General features: G+C 39.2%; 2 protein-coding genes across 2 annotated transcripts; both read left to right on the forward strand.

The window, feature by feature from the left end:
* Nucleotides 1-872: 872 nt before the first annotated feature.
* Nucleotides 873-1,859, forward strand: LOC306774007 (trace amine-associated receptor 13c-like; the record flags this gene model as incomplete). The annotated part of the gene is made up of 1 exon (XM_079263975.1): nucleotides 873-1,859. One exon carries the CDS (start codon nucleotides 873-875, stop codon nucleotides 1,857-1,859), a length of 987 nt encoding a protein of 328 aa, XP_079120101.1.
* Nucleotides 1,860-7,511: 5,652 nt separating this feature from the next.
* On the forward strand, nucleotides 7,512-23,938 carry LOC306773943 (vascular endothelial growth factor C-like). Its single transcript, XM_079263892.1, has 8 exons — nucleotides 7,512-8,368; nucleotides 12,923-13,175; nucleotides 16,332-16,522; nucleotides 16,884-17,014; nucleotides 17,126-17,229; nucleotides 19,617-19,751; nucleotides 20,442-20,643; nucleotides 23,820-23,938. Exons 1-8 carry the CDS (start codon nucleotides 8,267-8,269, stop codon nucleotides 23,923-23,925), a joined length of 1,224 nt encoding a protein of 407 aa, XP_079120018.1. The 5' UTR covers nucleotides 7,512-8,266; the 3' UTR covers nucleotides 23,926-23,938.
* The last annotated feature ends 316 nt before the right edge of the window (nucleotides 23,939-24,254 follow it).

Here is a 24,254-nt window from a genome sequence, read left to right on the forward strand (position 1 = left end):
AGACCTGACAGCTTCATTTTAACACTGCATGACTAAATTAAGAGTATCTGCTATTATTAGTATTAGATTATTATGTCTTATAAGTATGTATCTGCTTCAATAGAGACATGAAAAGTGCATTTCTCCTTTAATCATCACTGCAGGCTATTCAACCCATGGAGTCTTCTCCAGTCGGAGCTTTTTACCGATGAAACTGACTCTTTCATCTCTAACATGCCGCTAGGTGGTGGTTTTATACTAAAGTACTTAGCCTTCTAACAAATGCAAATATGTTGTTTTTTATTTTTTGGTGCACAAAGGAAAGGAGAAGACTGAAGGGTGTTAGATTCTCTGCAAGGCACGAGAATGCTTTTCTTGTTCTCGAGGCCAACGTGACGGACACGGTTGGGAACAGATCCAATGTTCAGAGAATGTTTATGTTGATTTGTTTCATATTTAGAATTTATAATTAACATACTTTCTTTTGCAAGAATTAGGGTTTTTCTTTTTTTCCCCCACAATGCATGAAGGTTTCGGGATCTGACTGCTAACACACAATCCACCACTTCTGTTCTGGATTTACTTTGAACTTTAATCTGGACCTGGACAATCATTTCATTTCAGCTCATTTGGTTCTTAATACTTCTACATAAATGTATGATCAGCTGAATTCCTGGTGGTGTGTCACTAGGGGACACAAAGTGGTGATGGCAACTTTGGAGCGAGCACGTCGCTGAGCACATTTTTACAAACAAACAAAAGTAAAATACCAAATTGTAGAGAGGAAGAGACGTTGCATCAGCCATCAGGCTGTTCTCCAGAGGGGGGGCGTGTTTGAGGAAGATAAATTAAGCGTCTGAAGCATAGATGAAGCTTCCTCCGCCTCATTCCTGATGTTCAGCAGTGGAGACCCCTCTCTCTGCTTTCCAAATGTCAACAACTCCTGCAGCCGACTGTTTCGACCACGCTCTGAGGCTGCTCTCCTCTACACGCTGCTGGCCTTCGTCTCTCTGCTCACCGTGATGCTCAACCTGCTCGTCATCATCTCCATCGCTCACTTCAGACAGCTGCACACCCCGACCAACGCCCTGCTCCTGTCTCTTGCTGCATCTGACCTGGTGGTGGGCCTGCTGGTGATGCCCATCGAAGGGCTACGCTACCTAGAGACGTGCTGGCTGCTGGGGAGGCTGATGTGTGCTCTGACTCCTTATGTTTCTTACTGTCTGGTTTCTGTCTCGTTAGCTCATATGGTGCTTCTATCAGTAGACCGCTATGTGGCAATCTGTGACCCACTGTTGTACTCTTCAAAGGTCACCGTGGCAAATGTTAAAATCTGGATCTCGCTCTGTTGGCTCTTTTCTCTCTTATATAATGGGCTGATTCTGAAGGATCACTTAGCACAACCAGAGAGGTTCAGCTCCTGCCAAGGGGAGTGTGTGGTGGTCATCAGTCACTTATCAGGCACTGTTGACCTTTTTATCACATTTTTGGGGCCCTGTGCTGTCATTGTGGTTCTCTGTATGAGGGTTTTAGCTGTTTCAGTATCTCAGGTGCGTGTTATTCGCTCACAGACGACTGCTGTCGCTGCAGGAGGAGCTCTCACTGCTAAAAGATCAGAGTGGAAAGCTGCCAGGACACTTGGGGTTGTGATTGTTGCTTTTTTATTATGTTTCTGCCCGTATTTCTATCCTTCCTTTGCAGGTGAAGCAACCTCAACCAGCCAGTCATATTTTGCCATGCTGTCTTGGATCATGCTGATGAATTCCTGTATGAATCCTCTGATCTATGCTCTGTTTTACCCCTGGTTTAGAAAAGCTGTGAAATGTATTTTCATACTCCAGATACTGCATTCTCGCTCCCGGGAGGTAAAGCTCCTGTAGGCAGGCCGGATAATGGGTGATTACATGCGTGTTTTTTTCTGTTTTAAAACACACAATCATCTTGTGTTTAGCTTTTACATGTGTGACCAGTGTGTTACGTTAGATTCGGTTTAACACAAAGGCTCTGCTGAACTGCAGGAACCCCAAGTAGCAGCTTCAGGTGGAATTGTGCACCCACTTTTTTCTTCTTATTTCAGAATAATGACCTCTTTCAAAATGACATGGTTGTTTTTATTTGTTTGTTTTTTAATATTCAAAGGTCTTTAACTATATCTAAGTTTAAATACACCCACTTGCATTTTGCTGCGTCACACATGCTGCATGTGCAAGTGGAATAAAGTCATGATGGATGATTCTATGCTATACTGTATACAAACATAAACATAAATGACTTGTAAAAATAATTACTTATTAGACACATTAAAGGGTTTTTTCTGTAAAGGTTGCTCTTAAGAACCACACAGACACATGGAAACATATGTTTTAGCATTTTTTCCTTTTAGAGATACAAAATGGATACAGTGTGTGAAAAATGAGTAATATGTCTTATCATCCAAGTTGTTATTACATCAGTCATAATCACCATAAACCATCTTTATGTATGCTTATGGGATTAAAGAATAAGTCCTCTACCTGAAAGATATTGTGAAAGAATGTGTGTGTTCTTGAACATTTTGGTTTCACATTCCACTGAAAAATGCTTCTCTTTCCTCAAAGTCTACATGAAAATCTTGGTACAATTCTGATAACGATTAAAGAAAAGAAACAAAATATGAACATACATGTAGAGTCAGGGTTTAGCTGAATGGGTAGAGTAGCCCCCTACAAAAAGGCAAACGCTCCACAATGCAGCTGGTCCAGGTTTAAATCCTGATCTAGAGTCTGTTGCTGCATGATAACCACTTTCTCTGACTTCATTTTGTGTTCAGCTACTCATTAATAGAGATGAATAAGCAGTTGCATACACTATAACAGGAAAACGTATACATGAATAAACATGCATTCAATAAAAGATGGAAGCTTCCGGCCTCCTTATACACAGTTGAGCTCTAATTCAAGTATTACTGTGTAGGAAAATATAACTTTCTTCTCTGAAATTTCTTCAGGGTTTACTGTAACTTTGAAAGCCAATGACATATGGTAAAAACATATGGTGTAAAAAATCTTTGCTACAGTCAGTCAGACTCTGGGGACCTGCTGATATAGACACATCAGTCAGAAAAACACAACAGACTGTAGAAAAGACCACCGCAGTGGGTAGGTAGGATGGCAAAGTAGGTTATATAACACAATTTATCAGTAAGAACAAAAGGTGTCAGACAATCAAACATCTTGTCCTCACACACAGTCAGCTCAGATCCTTCCATCCTTGTGAACTGATTGTACAATAAATAATACAAAAGATTCAGTGTTGTGTCTCATTTTAAACCCTGATTGAAACATCTCTGTAATATTATTTTTATCCAGGAATGCCTTCAACTGGATGTAGATGACTTCTTCTAAGATTTTTTACAAAAAGGGCAGCTTTGAAACTGGCCTAAAACTGCACAAGGCCAAAGGGTCAAGACCAGGTTTTTTTTTTTAACAGGTTGTACCACAGCATGTTTAAAGTCTCTCGGCACAATAGAGGTCAAACTACCATCGATAATATTAAGTACAAGAGGACAAGGCACTATCCCTATCACTATACCTTATCATTTGTTATTAAATAACCACCTGAACTTGACATATCCTGTGATGCTGCAAATTGATGAAATATATTAGAGTTTAACCAGCAGGTGGCACCAGCTCTTTGTCTTCTTCATAAAGTCTCTTCTAAATCTCATGAGTTGTACCTTTCCAAGCCAGGTATGGTGTCAAAGACCCGGAATGTGCTGTGACACAACTTGGAGAAAGCATGGCGGGTTCAGAACCGTGCAAACTAACCCTGGATGAAGTACTGATGGTGGGAAATGAACCACTGCTCTGTGTTTGTAGCATTGCAGAAAAATAATTGGAGGAAACTTGAAGGTCTTTGGCTTTCAGTGAGAGGGACTTTCTTCATTCAAACATTGTCAGCTTTATCAACCAAGCGTCAGACATTATGAATCAATACACCTCATGTTAGGGTCACGCAGACCCTGACCACCCACCTCCAATACCATCCTGTTGCATTAGCTTGTATATACAGAGATAAATAGACAGTTACAACACTTGAGAGCTCCCAGAGATTATGAAAACTATTACACAGGGTGATTTCAGGATTGTTTAGTCTCCTTGGAGAGAAATATTTGAATTAGTTCTTGTGTGTAGGTGGAAGCCGTGCACAGGAAGAGAGCCACAGCGCCGGAGTCCGAAGGGACGTGGGAAGTGGCCTCAACTTTGCAGGGGCCAAGATCCTCGCTTCAGTGGAAAGGGTAGACCAGGGCAAGAAAGTGGCCAGTCGATGCCTTTCACATCCAACTTAAAGAAACAACTCTTAAACTGAGAGTTTTCCTTCAACTCGGTTGCATGCTTAAATCACTTATGTAATTGAGGGTCTTAAGCTGTCATTACTCTAAATCCACACAGCATTTAATTACTGTATGTGCCTGCAGATTGTTACAACACCACACAAGAACTCACACAAAACAAATCCCACAGGGTTTCAGCCATTAAATCCTGAGGGATGTTGAGAAAAGGGTCTTTAAAGCCTGCAGTGTAACACAAATCCCCACAAATACATATTCCTCATGTTAATTTACACGCTGTGTTGTCTCCAGGTGAGGCCCAAGTTGTGTTAGCCAAAGTAGAAGCCAAAGCCATCCGTTTGCTGTCAGAAGCTCTGGCAGAGCAGGTATGAAGTGTCTTTTAATGCCTCGTTTCTCATTTAAAGATTAAAATGATCCTAAAATCTGTGTGATTTGCTTCTCATAATTCATAATAACCAGACCAGTGTAGCCAAACTGTAGGTCTCTGCTTCTATCCAACCTCGCCAAACAATCCAATACAACGTATCTGCCCTCCAACACTGGAAATACCCACAGTGTGTTGAAACAGGTGGCCTCATCTGCATCCATCCCTTTAAACACGTTTCTACCCTAAAATCAAAATCATTTGAATTATTGCTGCCTCTAACGCTTCCCACCCTGTCTTCCTGCCCCAGGCCGTGACCACATGAAGCACCCCATTTAAACATGAGAGTGTGGAAATAAAGGCAGAAGAACCTCCAGTCCAGAAAACATCAGCTCAGTAAAACAGGATGCTGTTTCTGCCACATGTGAAGTGTGTCTCTGCTGTCTGGTGCAAAGGCCACTCTATCTACTGGTGAGCACAGGATGTTGAGGGAGACCAGCAGAGCTCAACAAACAAGACGCCGCCGAGCAAGGACAGCTGGGAAACGAGAGAAACTGCATGTTGAACCTGAGCTGCATTCACTGCCCTGTGAGGGACGTTTCCTCTGATTTACGGCTTTTTTACCATCTCACTGACCACTGTCAGTCTAGTTCAGGAGTGTCCAGTTCTGGTCCTCAAGGGCCACAATCCTGCAGGTTTTCCATGTATCCCTGCTCCAACACACCTGACTCAAACTAATCAGTCATTTTGCAGAACTTCCTTGGCTGTTGGGTTCATTTTTATGGAAACCAGGTGGAGCAGGGATACAGGGTAAACATGCAAGACAGCGGCCCTCAGGGACCGACTTTAGGCATCCTTTGGTCTTATAGTTGATTTATTGTTTATCACAATCAATAATGAACTTATTGAACTAAATAAATGTTGCACTGAGAATTTCTCTCTGTGCGTAAGAGAATGCAACATCTCAGCATGCCTGCCGCTCAGCTTCAGCTTCATGCTGCAGGATGGTTGCATTTTTCAGTTCAGGAACAACAAAAACAAGCAACATTTTAGAGACTTGCATGCTTAACTGTTTGGAAAAAAATCCATCCATGTTGTGGGTTTCCTGCTGACTGCATGCTCGTCATTCACCTCAGATATTCCAGTCCGATGAGACCTGCGTGTCTCAGCTATATTGGATTGATCTCAAAGGGGTTCATAGAGTTCATTTGTCTCAGACAGGTTGGGCAGATGTTTTAACTAAAAAAAAAAAAACATAAATAAATAAAAAAGTGTTTAATTTTTTCAGGTTTCCTTTTTTTTCTTTTACTCTCACACAAGTTTTAAATGTATAATAAAATCATTACGTGTTGCATTCAGCTACATTAATGTTGGAAAAGTGTTTTATTCTCTTAGATACCAACGTCATTGGATCATTTTTACAGCATGATTATTTACCTTTCTTTACACGACACTGACAGCTGTTCTCCAATAATCAATAAGATGAACCTCGTGTTGATAAACTTCCTTCTGTCATCTCCAGCTACAAGTTCCAAGCTCCCATGATGAAACAGAGAAAGAAATGACTGGAATTTGGTTGATTTCGACACATAAAGCGCACTGCAAGCAGACACTTGCCAGCATGATTGACTGTGTGTGTGTGTGTGTGTGTGTGTGTGTGTGTGTCTGCGTGCGTCTTTAATCCTTGAGGAGGCTGGCAGTGACTGGCCCAGAAATCGGATGTTTTCTCATACGAGTGTTTCCCAGGCACACCTCTTTCTCCTTCCTCCTCCTCCTCCTTCCTCCTCCTCGGCCTCCTGTTTCTCTTCTACCTCCTCTTTTCCAGCCCGTGCCCCCCGTAATTTATTTTACCATTGTCGGTAACTGCTTTGCCCCGGGAGAAGAAAAGATTTTATAATTTAGACAAAAGATGTAAGCTGCTCTGGGAGCTTTCTCCCCCTCCTCCTCCTCCTCCTCCGCTGTGATACACAGCCTTAGGGCAGAATAGTTAAGAAGGTATGTGAAGTTTGTCTTTTTAGCACTTAGAATGGACTAAACCAGAAGAAGAAAGTGGGGGGGGGGGGGGGGGGGGCACAAAGATAAAGCCTGGTGAAGTGTGAAAGAGAGAGAAAAAAAACAGAAAAGACTGAGCTGCAGGTGTGAGAGCAGTTTTGTGGCTTCATTTATGTCTCTATCACACATATACAGGCTTGCCTTCACAATGAGGCGTTGCTCACAGGCTTGAAAGAAAATCAGCAGGAGCTGCAAGCTGCTGACATAAAGCAGAAACAGCAGAAGAGAGACAGCAAAGGTATTAGCAGCTCATGAAAAGGCACTGAAATTCATCATGACTGGCTGCTGGTGAACACAGGCATTTTTCAAAGACTTAGCAGCTGCTCCCATTAAGCAGAATTACAGAGACGGAGCGATGTCAACATGATAAATGTGTGAGAAAAGGAAGAATGATGAGGAGGATAATCTGGTTTTCTATGTGGCGGATCAGCCTGCTATCTGTGTGTGGGAATATTATCAAGAAGGGCTAAAAAAAAAAAAAGAAAAAAAAAAAGAATGGCTTCTCCAGCACATTTAAAACCTCCAAAGAAGAGGATGAGTGAAAGCGTTCCAGTGCAGAGACGCTGCATGCTTCTGCAGACACTACAAAGCCTGCAGTTTCAGAGAAAGAGGAAAAAAAGTAAGCCAGTATAATCAGATGAAATGCACGAGCCATCTCTAAAATCCATCTCTCCGCCCACGAGATACAAGCCTTCCATTCTTGTATTTTTTTTTCCCCCTCATTCACTCCAGCGGGACGCCTGAGAGCAGGACGCACACTCCCTCTGTTTGGACAAGAACTCAATACCAAAAGCTGGACTTCTTTTAGAAACTTCATTTGGGAACAGGATTTGAAATAAGCTCTTACTGTTCTTGGTTCCTCTTTGATGCTTTTTCTAAGGATCAGAAAGCCTGACGGAAAAGTTGTGACAGATTTTCAAGCCAGCGAAAAAAGGAAGACGAAAGAGAAAGATTTGCCCTGAAGGTTTCTAAAGAGGAGACAGCAGATAGATGAAGAGGCTGTTGTAATCTGTTCAACTGTTGTACGACGAGCAGGGAAAATACACAGATAAAGAAAGCAAGGAGGTGCACAAGTGTGAAGGGCGAGGAGAGGAGGCTGACGAGGGCAACCAAGGCTGGAGGGAGAAGGAGATAAATGGGACACTGAGGGATAACTTAAGTCGAAGGACAAGTAAGATATAAAGGCAGAGTGAAGACAAAACCCAAGCAGAGACACCTGACATCAAATTAACAGCAAGAATGGAGGCGCTGCAAGAAGAGAGGAGAGAGCTCCTCTGAAAAGAAAAGAAGAAAGGAGTTGTGCTTAACACAAGGAAGAGAAGAAAATCTCCTCATCATGATTTATTCAGCTGATTTCCCAGATTTCAACAGCCTGTGCGGGAAGAGCAACTTTGTCCCAGGATAGTATGAAGAGAGCACAGAGATACCTGCCAACTCTGCCATAACCCTCCAGCTCCTCGTTTTCCTCCTCTTCATCCCAGACTCCTCCACCTTCCTGTCTTCGCCGATATCGCCTCTCCTCCCTTCTCCATCCCCTCACTATGTGGATACCAGCTGTGCTCCTATGGATGCTTAATATCAGCAATTTGTGCTCAGGACAAGAATATACAGACTTTTACCCAACTGGAGACATGGGTACAGAGGTAAGACATCTCATTTCTCTTTTTCTTATCTATGCAACCTGATAACCATGTCAAGATGTCTGTAATCAACTACACAGCAGTGAAAAATGAAAGGGAAAAAGCAAAATATTTTACTGAATCGACATAGTGAAGGTGCATGCCTCCAGAAGTGGCAGAAGCAGTCACTACACCGTCTTCTAAGTGGTGGAAATCACATGTTTTGGTCTTCAGGGAGCAATTTAAACCCCAAAATACCAATGTATGCAATAATCTCCACCATCAGAAAACAAATCCATCTGAATCCAAACTTTTCTTTTGCCTTTCTATATTTCTACATATATATGGCCTAAATCATTGTCAGATTTTCTTACAGTTCTTTGAAACAAGTAAAAAAAAACTGTGTCTTTATTGCACATTTGTGGAAGTGCATCATGGGGTCAACAAATGAGTTTTCTTTTGAGTTAAAGGTACTGATGCTGATCAGTCTACAACATGTTGCAGAACCATCTCTGGAGACATGCAAGCAGTGTAAAAATGGAAATTCAATAGTATTGTTACCATTTTCAGGAGTGGCTGCCCAACAAGATCATGCATGATAGTCCATGAGGGACAAAGAATAATTACCAGGGTAACTAAAGCCATCCATCATCTACTGGCTAATGATTAAGTCCATTATCAGGCTGTAAGAAGAGTTCTGCTGTTACAGCTTGGGAGTCTTCCTTAACTTTGCATAAATAGAGTCAGTCATGGATCTAAATGTTGAACTAAAGAGAAGCAGATTAGCTGGATGAAAGAAACAGTGATTTTAAGTGCATTAACTGAAACAAAGATGGCAATATGCAAAGTCCAGAGAAAGAAAAGGCTAATTCAAAAAGTCAATGCAAAAAATACTAAAACACAAGAAGCCAACAGGCAAGAATAAGACGGACACCAAGAGGGAAGCATTAACTTATGACTACAGTTTAACTCTGAAAGTAAAATAAAAATAATACACAAGAAAAGTACATTTTCAGAAGAAAGCAGGTAGATAAGGGTAAATAACAAAAAGCTATGACACTAAAAGGCAACTCAAAAACTCTCAGAGTACTTATCTCAACTATGAAGCATGGTGGAGGTGGTTTCAGGATTTGGACCTGTTTTAGTCTATATTGTCCAGCACTTAGTAGAAAAAAGCGAGACACACTGATTAGAAATCTTGCTAATGTTTCAGCTCATCTTTTTACAGAAGTATACAAAAAATATATATTTTACAAAGTAAACATGGCTACTTCTTATACAACCATAAGTGTTCTGTGATCCTATTCAAGCCCAACATGAGCAAGAGGCGGCTCAGGTTGCATCAGTTGGGTTCAGAGGTGATATCCATAGGACAGGCACAAAGAGAAATCTGTGCTTAGTTTCAAGCACTTTTGAAATTTTCAAATCTTCATGGAGACGTTGGTTTGTACCTAAGAAAAGAAAAGTTTGAAACCTCAACAATGATTCAAGCTGTGACGTCTACACTAGAGTATCAGCTTACTGTTGGGAGTTTGGTAACTTTCCTGAGAAAGACAAATTCTTTATAAGTAGGCGGAGATTAAAAAAAAAAAAAGTAACACCCAAACAGTTAAAGCTGCAAATGTAGGTTGTGTTTATAAAAGTATAGCTTCAGGCATGTTATGTTTAAGTTAGATGTGAGACTGAGGGATAAACGCATGGGTGTGTGTACATTTTCACATCTGTGCCAGCAGTTTGTTATGCTGAACACACCCAAGAATGCGACATGAATGGTCATCCGACCATGATGACCTCACAGTCCCTCAGCAATGACCTCATGCCATGTGATTGCTCATCACCATAAAGAAGAAAGAAGGATCAAGACAAAGAGCCAACATGGGAAAGCCTTAAAAGGAAAAAAGTATATATTCATCAATTTTCTGCAGAAATTTCTCAAGAAAGCTGAGTAATATTAGTTGTTGGTAGATATTTGTTTTCTGATTCATGGTCTCTTAGGTTTGGCTATAGACCTGCAGTCATGTCTGGCAAATGTATGAAAGTATTTGGTGACACCTTCACTACTGAAACCTGGAAAGAACCTCCAACCGTGTAAAGATGTTAAGGTTGTCTAAAAGCGACCCAGATCTTTAGGAGATAAATTGTTCTAAAAATGCAGGAGAGAGCCACTGGGTGGTAAATAATTGTGATCCAGCACTTCCTCAGTAATCCTGTAAACTTACTTTGATTAAGAGTGGAAGTCAATTTGAAACGTTAAATTCAAGAAAACTTGGAGGTAAAACTGCTTAAAATATGGATCAAAACAGGCCTCAGAGTGGTTGAGAACTGCTGTTCTGTGCAGCAGCAGCAATCCTGCATCCTGCAACACATTTCACATGAAAATTATGAAACTAAATTAATAACAAACATTTTGGTAGCAATTAACAGTTGCATGTTTAAATAAACAAAAACAACTGCAGAATTTTCTGTTTTTTTTTATTTTTTATCTATATTTTTAATGGACCTAGAGTCTGAATAAAGAAAGAAAAGAATGAATTTATTGTAAAAAAAATACTTCTATTGTTAAGCCCAAAGGAAGACTGTTTTGGGGTTGAATTGCTGAAAGTAACACATATAACATATACAAATAAATCCAATTAAATCTCTGAAAGTTTTGGAAACAAACATAAAAAGATGATGGTTTTGGACACAAAAATTTTATCTTAAACCTAAAACTAACAAGCAGCACATCAGATTCAGTTGTTACTAAGACAATTTAAGCTAGCAGGATGGCTAAAGTTATTGCCATATCAGCCAACTAATAGTCCATTGGTTATACTGAAGTATTTCAATCAATTCATGGTCCCCTCCAGATTAACCTTTTGATCTGAGTTAGGGGACTTTTTCCTCTTTAAAAAGATGCTGTAGGAGCGTTTGTGTGAATGTGTAGCTAGCAAACATTTTATAAACCACTAAGTGTAACCTAAAAAGCCCTTTATATGTATTAATCAGTCTTTTGAGAGTTGTTTGATAAAATTTTCCAACACCTAGGCATGAAATGTATACATAAATAAATTAACCTAGACCTTTTAGAATACTTAGCATTGTGCCCTCCTTGGTGCAGCTGATTCAGGTTCGTGTCACGGCCTAGTGCCCTTTGCAGCAGGTCGTTTCCCACTCTTTTTCAACCCCTTTCCAATTAATCTACTGTTAAATATGTGTCACTAGACCATAAAAATGCTTAAAACTAAAAGGAGAGAAAATAGCAACCATGTTCGGTGAGCTTCATAACATTGCACTGTTAGCTTTTAGCTAACAGTGTAATTTACTAACAGTAAAATGCACTGCTAGCAAGCCTGCAGTCTTGTGTTCCATGTGTTTAAAGTGAAGATTTATCAGCAGAACAGTAAATAAAGAGTCTAATTTTTAATCAGGTAAATAATGACAGTAAAATGTGTTGCTACAGATGTGATAGGGAGGGCGAAGTAGACTGGAGATAAATAGAAAGATTGATAGCAGCTCAGGGTTCAGCTCAGGTTTCTGTTTAGGTAATGCCAGCTGTGCCATTCTGTCCCTTCCCAGCCTGGGAAACTAAACACACTGTTTCCTTCCCACTAGAAAGTGCCACTTGAGAACAACTGCTGATACTTAATAACCCAAGGATGATTTAACAGCTTCTATTAGCCATTCATTTACACAATTAACTTCTTAGCTTTCATGTACTGTAGCTTGACAGAGTTATTTGTCAAGCTAATAGAAAAATTATTATGGTTGTGGCTCACAGCAGGTGCAGTTTATAAAATGATGTTTACTGTAAACTGACACTTTCCATGTGGGTCAGTATTCTACATGATAATGTGAGCTGACAGTTTCCAGTCTGTTTAGTCCATTTAAAGTAACATTGCATTAATGGACACATCCGGAGCTATTAAACAAGATGCTAGATGTTGCCATATTAACTTAATAAGTATTCCACATTTAGATCAGACTTTTGCACAAGAGTACTGCAGTAGCCAAGCAGGTTTTCTCAGTTTTTGCCTTTTTTTCAAGTGTCCAGCTTGTTTAACATGGAGCAACAAAAAGCCAAACATAAGCTCAAATAGAAATTAAAACTTGCTAAATTGTTGTAGATTCAACAACAGGGAGGACATGCATGCTGTTTGTAACTCACAGCCAACACCAACATGTCACAACACATTGGTAGCTGTGGTATTCACTGTTTATCCAACACAGACTAGCAAATCTGACACTGTTAATTCCATTTATCTTATTTTTTCCATAAACAAGAACCTTGTGCCACATTTTCCAAATGGATTTTCCAAGTGGTCTACTCTTCAATATCAAGAGAGTGTGTTTTTGTTTTTTTTTTAAATTCTTTTATGCATCATATACAAAGCTGCTTACATTTGACTGTAAATATATAAACTAAATTAGAGGTTTTTTTTATTGTCTTAACTACCTATTTTTTCCTAAACTTCTATTTTTTTCTTTCATTATTATTTTATCTCAGTAGATTATACTTTGCAGTAACACATAATGAAATGGAACTACACAATTCTGTCTTGCATTCCCAGTAAAAAGACTCTTTTTTCCATTCTCCAGGCCCCAATGCAATCAGATGATCAGCCCAGCTTGGAGACAGTGACAAGCGTGGATCAACTCCTACAGTACATCTACCCTGAATATGGTTTAATTTACCACTGCATGAGGAAGAAAGCATGGCATGCCTCTTCTTTCCCATCTTCCTCGTCATTTTCAGCCTCCTCAGCGAGCCCATTAGTCCACTCCAACAACAATGATATGTGGGTTCAGCTGAGGGAGGAGGCTCTTTATAAAGTGGATGGTACTTTGGGAGGTAAACTTGCTTCCTTTTATATTCATTTCTTCTTCTTTTTTACTTTTACTTGTCCTGTCCAGGATTAAAGCAGCAGAGTGATGGTCTGGCTGCTGTGTTGTGCTGAGCAAATTTGCTTTGGCAAGATGAGCTCAATAGATATGATGATTCCCTTGATAATCTGAATTAATATTTTATTTGTGTGTTTATTTGAATAAATATTTGTTTGACAGAATTTACATTGTAGTGCTGGTCCTGACCGGAAGTGATAGAAAGAGGTTAGAAAGAGAACAGAAAGGAAAAGGAAAATAGACAGAAAACAAAAAGGAGACAGATACATCACAAAAGAAACAATCCAATCCAACCAGAGATTCTAGACAATCTGCAACACCTGTACTGAAACACAACAAAAGGACATCCCATGGTCCCCGCAGGGAGACAGAATCAACAACAGTCAGAAGCTAAAAATAAGTCAGATATTTCAACTAAAATCAGAAACACACAAAGAAAGTTAACTGAAAATAGCTCTTAGTGAGTAAATCTGCAGGATGACACAGTGACTGTGTCAGCATGCAGAATATACAGAGTGAAGTGTTCGAAGAAGAGTGATCCTGCAAATGGGACCCCATCAGTGGCAGGCCAGGAGGACCCCGAGACCGGGGCGAATGGGAGCCACACCTGAGCACAGACCCCAGTCACCCCACCCCAAATTCAGCTCAGTATCTGCCCAGGAGGTGCCAGTACAATGTGGACAGATGTTTGAATGTGACAGACCCATCCTGCACATCCTTTGTCCTGTATAACCAGTTTTTGTTGCATAGTTGCATGTTTGAATTCTCAGTCATTTTAAATGTGTTTAAACATATTTGTGACCTTTTTTTTTTTTTTTTTTTTTACTAAAGTAACTGGATAAGTCTGCTTCCATTTTGAAGTTTGGAGAGAGATGGAATCTTCTAGCTTCAGTAATAATCAATATATTTTGATAGTAGCTTTGAGGCATTGGGATTCAATTCTGCTATCCTGCTAGGAAGCTGGTGTATTTCTTACCTGCAATAGCTTTAAGTTACTGGTATTCTAAGAATGGGGTGCTGCTGATTCCAAATCTCTAACTTATGTATTCTAAATATTTAAGAACACACAAGTTACTATTAATTTGTGATAGATAAAGGTGTCAGGGTTGGGTATTAAAGGAGCATCTCCCAAAGACTACGTAAGCATGGAACGGTTGTGACTCACCTTCTATGCTAATCTTGGTCAGGAACTCAACAATAAGTCCCAAAAAACACAACATTTTCAATCCAAGATTGCAAAAAACTTTGGCGTTTCAAAATCTACTATGTATAATATGATGTAAACATTCAGCAAATCTGGGAAAATGTTGCAAGAAACTGCATTATAAGATCACAACTCTGTGACTAGGTGAGTCAGTGTTTCATGAGAGAGACTGTGCTACTTTTAAAATGAACAAAGAACACAACCTCTGGTTTTACGCGTTAATGATAAGAGAAACCAGGCTAATCAGGGAAACGTGTGAAAACTAGCATCTGTAATGTGTATCAGTCACATGTCATGGATGATTTGCACATATAGCAGAGTTGGGTAGTTACTAAAAAAGTAATTATTTACTAGTTGTACTTCTGTACATTGTAATGACTTTACTTTATGAGTTGCTGCATTTGAAAAGTAAATTCACAACTTAATAATTTACTTTCTTGTTTCTTAATTTATTAGGTAGCTACATACAGAAACATCATTAACATATCTTCATTTAGCCCAGCTGCATATTGTTTACTGTATAAATGCAGATAAACTATATGAAAGAACAATTTTCCTGTCTGCAGAAATGTGCCTCACTGTAAAACCAACAAACAAAAGGATAAAGGAAGCGATGATCAGGCCAAGCTGTGCTGATACTTGCTTAAATACTATTCGCATTCACTTGGCACTAGTTATAAGACACTTGTCGCCTGTGCACTAAATGCATTTCATACAAACATTTTTGTCCTTTCGACAATTAAATGAAAGGAATGAGAAATATTGCCACTGGCCAAAACTCATCTCTGTCCTCATTTTTGTTTTCTTCTCTCCTTTACATGAGCAGTTACTTCACGCAAATCAGTCTCTATGGCAGTGTGCCCAATGGATTTATACAGGCAATGCATGTACGCACCACTTCAACAGATCAGAACTTTACACACAAGCAAACATGGCTTGAGTAATGCAGGAAAAGGCATGCCTACAGTATATGAAAGTAATATCTTTACTGATATATTAGGTGTTGTGCATTAGTTTACTTTATGATATCATTACTGTAATCTGTTACTTTGTAATTTGTTACTTTGCAATTCGTTACTTTGCAATTTGTTATTTTGTGAGCTGCATTTTTAAACAGAAACATACCTCTGTGTGACAGTCGAGGTGATATCTTTTCATAGAAGCCAGACAATGCAAGACGTCATTCTGCATGACTTAGGACTGGCATGCCTGCAATCCATATCTCTTACTGAAAATGTATGATGCATCATGGAGAGGAGAATCAGATAATAAATAGGCCAAACTGTTGAGCAGCAGAACCGCTATGTCTGCCAGAGAAGACTCTTAAAGATGCATTACATAACTTTCTGACCTTAAAACTCCAGATTCTTTGATGACATAGTAACATCTATCATGTGTATATATCTGAGCCGCTGCTGCCCAACATTGTCCCGAGGCTGAGAAACTGACACTATACAACCTTTACATCCGGGACGCTGCGAGACGTTGTAGGAGAGTTTTGCGTGATTCCTCTGAATAACTCCCAATAATTAGTATTCTCACTTTAACTGAAAAAGTAATTAAAAGGAAGGACGTCTTTTTTCTCTTCTTGCTAGCATCAATTTTCTATGTTTAATAAAGTTGGTCAGTGAAGAGGCTGGCAGTCAAGCTAAGTTCACTAAGTGAAAGATTTGACATTTAAGTTTTTAATGCATTTTAGAAACTTCCCTCATCTTGCTGGAAATGGGAATTGTTTTGTTGGTGATGTAACCAGAAAAGTCCGGTTTTTATGACCTGCCACACAGATGTAGTTACACAAGAGACAGATAAAAGAGGGTGGTAATAGACAAGTTAATGATTAAATGGCTCTCTTGCATTTATGTTCTCAGAAAACAAAATCCAATAACTTAATCCTGTTTTCAGTCATCCTCGAGGAAATGCAGCGAACCTCATGCCAGCCCAGGGAGGTGTGTGTGGAGGTTGCCAAGGAGTACCCAGAATCCACCAGCCAGTTCTATCTCCCTCGCTGTGTGGCGCTGCATCGCTGCGGTGGATGCTGCACGAACGAGGCTTTTTACTGCACCAACACCAGTCACGCTTTTGTCAACAAAACAGTAAGTGACCCAGTTAAATTCTCTTTGCCGTCTCATGTATCTATTTATGATGGTGCTTGCATTTTTTCCTCTCACACCTCAAACTGCCTCTGGATGTGGGACAGAAACCACTCTGCCCAGTTATGTAACTGACTCAATTGTAACACAACACACCCTCCTTCAGTGGGAGTAGGCTGCAACCGGACAACCAATCAATATAGTATACACAGTCATGCTCAGTTTCACAACCACTTAAAAATTACATCAACAACCACTGATCAGTCATGTTGTTAAGCGAGCCACAGCAGAAGGAAAAGATGTTTTCTTTCACAATATACTGTTTCACACACGCATATGTAACTTTTATCTTCTTCACTGCCAGCTGATGGAACTGTCTCCACCCAGGATGGATCGCTCAGCTGTCATGGTTACGTTCATCAATCACACATCATGTGAATGTCTGTCCAAGCGGCCGCTCCACTCCATCATAAGACGAGCAGCAGCAGACCACCTGTGAGTTAGTGTGAGGAATGGCAAACATTCATGAGTCGCTTTTCTTGTATGCATTTGGTACTAACATTTATATATATGTGTGTGTGTGTGTGTGTGTGTGTGTGTGTGTAGCTGTTCCCCTCCTGAACATCCCTGTGCCCTGGGGTCATTATGGGATCCAGAGAACTGTGTGTGTGTGTCTGCAGACATGATCAACTACTCTCAGAGAGAAACAGGTAGGTGTGAATAAGTCACATTGAAGGACGTGGTCAGAATATTCTGTGGTTTAACTCAAGCTGATCAGTGTATCAGGGGTCAAAACTCTGAGAAAGAGATGCAAAGTATGTTACACTCAAGCCAGTGGTTTAAAAACAGAAAACTCTTCTTTACCATGCAACCCATGCTAGCATTGCACTGTTTCTATGGAGGGTAAAAAGTGCCACAATTAAATAAATAAATAAATAAATAAATACAGCATTAAATAATTAAATAAATCTCATTTATTTTTTAAAATGAGAAACAATAAATAAAAGAAAAATAATTTGTTAAGTTCACAAACAAGTGTTTTTAAGTAATTTAAATTATTAAATTCATATTAAAAAGATGTAATTATTTGGATATTTAATTATGTAATTTTCCTGACCTTCAGTGCATTAAGGAATAATTTAAACTGTTACCATTGCTCATCAACAGATCTGGACATGATGATGGTTATTGTTCTCCACAAGTCTACAAGTCTACTACACAAATGATCCCTGCAGTCAATCTGCTGCAACCTGTTAGATGGCAGTATTTATCGATACATTTAAAGTCTATACCTGTTAGTTATAATGGTGATTTTAAAAAAAGATTCAGAAGAATATCATCTGTATTCGCCTTGTATTCGCCCCCAACACTAGCCATGCCCACTTGGTTTGACAGTCAGACTGATGGATAAGAGGAATCCATGGTACACTGGGACCATGGAATAATTCATTAAAAATATTTTTTAAAAATCTTTAAATATTTAATTCAGTGATACTTTCATTACATTCATTACATATTAAATGATTTATTCAGTTATGCATTTCCAATTCAAATAAATTAATTACCTATTTAAATAATTATTCAAAACTGTTCTATCTTTCATTGTGGTACTTTTTTCCTCCCATAGTTCACAAGAAATAATGGGAATTTTGTTCTTTGAGTCATTTCGGGTTCATAGTGGATTTATGTGTCACAGTTCCTGGTAATAATATCCATCCACGTTCAACTCTTTATCCTGGCCCAGCATCAAATTCAAATTATGCTGCATTTGCTGTACCTCAAAAATCAGGAAATTTAAACTATAGCTCTACTTTGCTATTCAAAGCAAGTTCTCATTGGCAGCCAGCCATCCAGTTCACTCAGCCTAGGAAAAGAAACAAATGAATAATACTCTGCCAGTACTTTCATGTATTATAGTTTAGCTAGGAAATCCAATTTCTAGCAGGCGATCATGTTTTTTTTAAAATAACAAGTTAAAAGTGTCCGCGGCATTCTTCCTCTAAAGTATTTTCCATTAAATTAATTTGTAGAAATTCATTGCTTTATGTGTCTTCTTTCTAGTTCCAATCACTTTTTGAAGTATTGCCACAGAAAAAACAAACATGTAGAATTAAGTCAGTAAATATGGCACGAACATTGAAGGTGGATAAGGCCTTTTAAATGGTCCACAGCTCCAATGCAGAGTGCAAAATTAAAGTAAAGTATCCCTGCCGTGCTCATTTAGGAATGTGATGTTGATTTTAATATTTTCTTCCGCAGAACTCAACAACCATAGACAACAATGATGACAGTTTCTGGGAAGGAAATTAAATGATTTGAAGAAAATTTCTCTCCGATGCATGTCAATTCAGTTGTAGCAGGAATGTCATTGTGGCATTTCACTTGTACAGTCATGCACAGCTACTATCTTTAGCTACTTTGAATTTTTCCAATGCCTAAAGAGAATAGAAAACCCCACATATTTCTGAGCAATACATATATGCCCCTTTTGGACATAGTGGTGCCAACATATCCAGCTGATCTTTCCAGTCAACGCTGCTTAAAAGCCAAAACGAGACGTTTTCTGTTCTTTGGACTTACCACAGTTATGTGTCAAGCTTCACTGACAGCCAAGAAAAAGAAAGACCAGCATCTCTGCTATAATCTGCTACTTTAAGAACAGTTACTGTAGCCGGTTGCCTTGCTGGCATCCACGAAACAATAATTAGCCCTGCCACTTTTGGCTAAACATTGTCATCAAGATGCCTAAGATTAACAGGTACAATGTTTATAAAATTCTTCTGAGCTCAGCCTGTTATCATGCTTACATCTGCTAATTAGCACCATCCTCATCCTTATCCAAACTGAACCACAAAATGAATCTAATCTGTGACCAGATGATTAAAATGAATTTTCCACAAGGCTTGAACATCTCTGCAAAATATTATTTAAATCACTGAAAAGTCAGAACATTGTGGTAAAAACATCAACCTCACGTTGACAGCAGAAATCCCAAAAGTCATCAGGATTCATCCTCTCTGGACGATGAGTGGGAAATGTGATTTAAAGCAAAGACAACTAAATACTACTTTTCATCTCTTCTTACTATGTCTTCCAGAGGCGCTGGACTCAAGTCTGCTGGCTCTCTGTGGGCCCAACAGGGTTTTAGAGGTGTCCACCTGCGAGTGCGTCTGTCAAAACGGACTCACGGAAGCCAGCTGTGATCCAGGCTGGAAACTGGACCACAACACCTGTAAGGAGGATTTCGGTTAAGGCACTTTATTGTTTCAGCTGATCAATGAGAAAAGATGACAATATTTAAAAAAAATATATATTGTCATCTAGAAGAAGAAAAGAAGAAGAAGAAGTAAGGTTGCTGGGAAAGGCACTGTCCCTGTTCTCCCAGCAGATGTGAATAAACAGACATATAGGCCCTGTATGGGTTTGTTTGTCAGTTTTATTATGGATTATGCAGGAAATAAGGTGTTTCCTTATTATTTGTTCATTTGTGTTAGTCATTTCAAGCTTATTCTTGTATTTCGTATTGATCTGGCTTGAATCCCACATAGGTTAACCCAATTGTCTTGGATAACATCAGTTTGTATTGAGCAAAATCAAAGTGGGCCATCATCACTGTGAACCCGACTTTTTAGCTAATTTAAGACCTACAGAGGTCTGGTTAGCTGTTTCTTGTCTCATTGAAACCAGTTTACAGTAAATACTCCCACGTAACTGATGAAGATCAAAATATAGACAGATATAAGAAGCTTTTGGGAAGTAGGGTTTCTTGCAAATTTCTAACAAGTCCTAACACGACCATCTGATATTCAGCCAAACTGTGTTGATTCCCCATGTGCTGTGCAAAATCTGTACGCTAGATTGATTCTGACAGTGGCTTCCCCTGATGTCTTACCTAGGGATGTTAATCTAAATCTTGTTTCAGGTGAGTGCCAGTGTGAAGGACAAGGTGAGGGGAAGTCTTGTCCTGCTGGCCAGCGGTGGGATGATGAGCTGTGTGGCTGTGTATGTGCAGCGCAGTGTCCTGGGAATCAGCCCCTCAACCCCGACACCTGCCTGTGTCAGTGCAGAGAGAGTCCACAGTCGTGTCTGCGGCAGGGCAAGAGGTTCAACCCTAACACCTGCAGGTAGGGGCACAAGAAAGCAAGGAGTCTGTACCTGATTGTTGCTTAGCTCAGTACTACTTGGCCAAGACAAACTGGCTCCTATAGAAGGACATAAATCCAAAAAAAAATATTTTGCTGTAGAACTTAAGTAGAAAGGTAACTATGACACCACAGTAACTTAATTTAAATATTAAACTGTTCAGTATAACTTCACATGTCCTCTGCTTAAAGCGGTACATCTGCTGTCATCATAAATACCTGCAACTGCAGCTTCCACAGGAAGAACTGCTTCTCTGTATGATGCTCCTGATGACTGATGGGCCATTGGTATGTAATCCCAAGTCATCATCCTGGGAGTGCTGGGGTGATGAACCAGTACTTCTGCAGAACAAACACTCGATAGACATATCAAACATTCCTTACAACTTTCTCCCTTCATGCCCTTTCGTTCACATGTTTCAATGTGACCTTTTATGGACATCAGGGGTCTCAAAGCTTGTATTTTGCATGTGTGTTGTGGTTCCCACAGCCAGCATGCAAAGCTCCAACCTTTCTCTGACCCGAGAGGCCTAGAGAGAGAGAAAGAGACTTAGTGAACTTGATGACAGCAAGTAACGCAGACAGGCGGGTAGTTCTGCGAAAGATGGAGCAGGCATTATAAAAACAAATGAGCAGGCATGAGCTTTTATGTAACTGTTTCATTCTCATGATTTTACATATGGGAAAGGTTTAGAATACACAGACAAATTACCTTTAATAGTAGTTTCCTAAACTTGACATAAGATCTTTACCCAAAATATACCTAAATATAGCTTAAATATCGCTGAATGCTACAAAAATAGCTAATAAAAATCTGTACTTTCATTCATAGAATTATCAAATGTGATTTGTTAATGTTCAAAATCTATTATTTAAACATACACCAGTTAAAAAATAGGTTGGCATGCAAAAAACTGGGAACTCGACTCTGATATCTTTGTTGTTGTGAATGAAGCAAGTATAAGATTAATATTTCCATGCAGAGTAATGTTTCTTACCTGAATTTACAGCTATTTAACTAATACCACTGTTAGCAATACAAGCCACAATCAAGATCAATCGACTTCCATGCTACACAGTGTGCAGCTGGGGCGGCACAGTACCTAGCAACATAAATCAGTGAGGGGAAATCAGTCTTGGCCTTCAGTACCACTGATGTTTTTGATTATCAGCTGAACAAAATACCAGTAATCAGCTGTTCTATTGATTTAGCAGACAATGGTTGATTAGCAAAGTTTGTCAAAAGATCTGAAATCTGCATCACAACCTGATCACAACCACAGACTGTATATAAAAAGATGGATGGAGCCGAGTCTATGGGGATTTGCTCGGTTTTGCAGCTATCCCCTAGTGGATTGAGGGAGAACTGCAGTTTTTGGCACTTCCACACAGGCTTCACTTCAAACCGCCGGAGGTTGCCACTTGATCACAACCATTATCTTGAGTGAATACTAACCCTTTTGCATTGACAAAGGCCTAAACTTTTTCATGTCAGCCATGTTGTTTGCTGTATTTACAGATAGAAACCTCAAAGTTGTTGCAAGCTAAATTTCTATGGGCTACAAACTAAGCTAACTGCTAAATGAGCTAACTGGCAGCATTAACTTGCTAATAAATTAACTTTAAGAAACACCAAAAGGGGCACATTTAAATAGGATCCACAAATCTGAACAGATATAGTTTTCATTAATAATGAGGTGAATTGACATATTATGCTGTTAGTAAATTACAGATTGAATTGTTGTATATAAGATGTCGGAAGCCCAGTAAATGCTAGGTTAGCTAAATCAGGTATCACAACGTAAAATCATATGAACTCTGAAACACATGTTTCTGTGTTAGTAAATATGAAGAAAAACAAATATTTAATTAAATTATGGAAGTCATAATTAATATAAAACGAATAGCAATATTTATTCCCCAAAGCTCAGACCTTGGAAATTGTCCCATATGAAAAACCACACATTTCCCATGGGACTCAATATGGTTTTGTGTATATGCAACCCATTCTAGACATATGAGAAACAAATTTTTTACATTGCAAATGTGGGTTTGGAACATTTTTTATTATTGGCATGTAGAACCCATGCGGTTTAGACTGTCATATTTAATGCTACTTTTGACGTAAAACATGAGCATACAAAACCACATGGGCTTCACATGTGTTTGTATGAGTTACACATGTTGGAATTTACATTGGTTTCACATGATCATAGGGGTTTTAAATGTGACTTGTGTGGTTTTGCACATGTGAAGCACATGTGAGACGTGGGAAAGGACAATTTGCAAATGTAAATGTGGTTTTGGTTTTTTGGAACACAAATGCAAACAATTACATGTGAAACACATAGATTCCATAAGTTATATATGCATTTGGCAATGAAACTTTCCAGGGTTTTAGATGTGAATTTGCATGTGTTTTAGATAGATTATATGGTATATAAGTTATTACTTTGAAAAGGTTCCTAAAAGACATGTTTCCCATTTACGACATATGTCTCACATGTGCAAAAATTCCATGGGGTCTCTGTGAAACATGTCTGTTTTTCCTAAAAGGTTATGCTTTGTTGGCAGCAAGTGGTGGTATAACCATAACCACAAGTTTAGTTGTTTGTTAGTGAAAGCAAATATAGCAGCTAAGTTGGTGGTTTTAATCCAGGATGTAATTCTAGCAAAAACTTTACAAATGCTTGTGTGACCAAATCCAGTTTTTCTTTTTTCAACGCACAGGCATTTATTGTTCTTTTCCATCAGTCTTTGTATTGTTTAGTCTCTTTTGTTTGACTCAACATCTGGTCACAGGAGGTAGTCCACAGGCAACCATACACCTGCTGAGATTTTGAAGAAGAGTTCCCAGAATTCTCTCCTTCCTAGAAAAACACTCCTTTTTTCTCTCACAGAGAATCTTTTGATGCACATGCAGATAAAACTTGGATCAGGCGTTTTCCAAAAGGGATGTGGTGATGTGAATAATCCATAGTATGCATGTCGAGAGAATATCATCTCCCCTGTGTATGCATTTTATTTCTCCTTAGTTCCTCCTTTCAACCTCACCCATTTAAAAAATTTGCTTCTTTCCTACCGCCTCTCACTTTTTTGTCACATTTCTTCTTCTTATCGAACGTTTTTTTCTTTATCCATGTCTTTCTTGTGTCTAGTTGTTACAGGCTCCCTTGCAGAAAGCCCAGACCTGTGTGCCAGGATGGATTTTACTACAACTACCAGGTCTGTCAGTGCATCCCCAACTACATGAAGTGGAATTAAGCGCCAAAGTGACAGGTAGATGCGAAGGACTGAAGACATAGCATCAATGTTTATAGCTAAACAAGTAAAAATATTGTGGGAGTTCTTCCAGACAACAAGGCAGAGAGAAAAGCTATATTTACACAATCTTACAACCCATTAAAAGCAGCATACAGGAGAGTTTTATGCTCTACTCCAAACAAACATGATAAAGAAGGACTGGAGAACTTCCCAGAAAAATGAAAAGATAAACAGTCGGCCTTCGGAGGCAGGAAATAAAGAGTGATAACTGACTCTGTGGAAGTGACTCTGCCCACGTGTTCACATTTTTTCCTTTGTTGACGAGACAA

The sequence above is a fragment of the Telmatherina bonti genome (genome assembly GCF_933228915.1).
Source record: "Telmatherina bonti genome assembly, chromosome: 24".
NCBI lineage: Eukaryota > Metazoa > Chordata > Actinopteri > Atheriniformes > Telmatherinidae > Telmatherina > Telmatherina bonti.

Excerpts from the sequence above, each read along its gene's own strand:
- LOC306773943 (XM_079263892.1), top strand. The coding sequence starts at position 8,267 with ATGTGGATACCAGCTGTGCTCCTATGGATGCTTAATATCAGCAATTTG. Across the intron at positions 8,369-12,922 it reads CTGGAGACATGGGTACAGAG|GCCCCAATGCAATCAGATGA; the intron begins GTAAGACATCTC and ends TCCATTCTCCAG. Across the intron at positions 20,644-23,819 it reads TTCAACCCTAACACCTGCAG|TTGTTACAGGCTCCCTTGCA; the intron begins GTAGGGGCACAA and ends TCTTGTGTCTAG.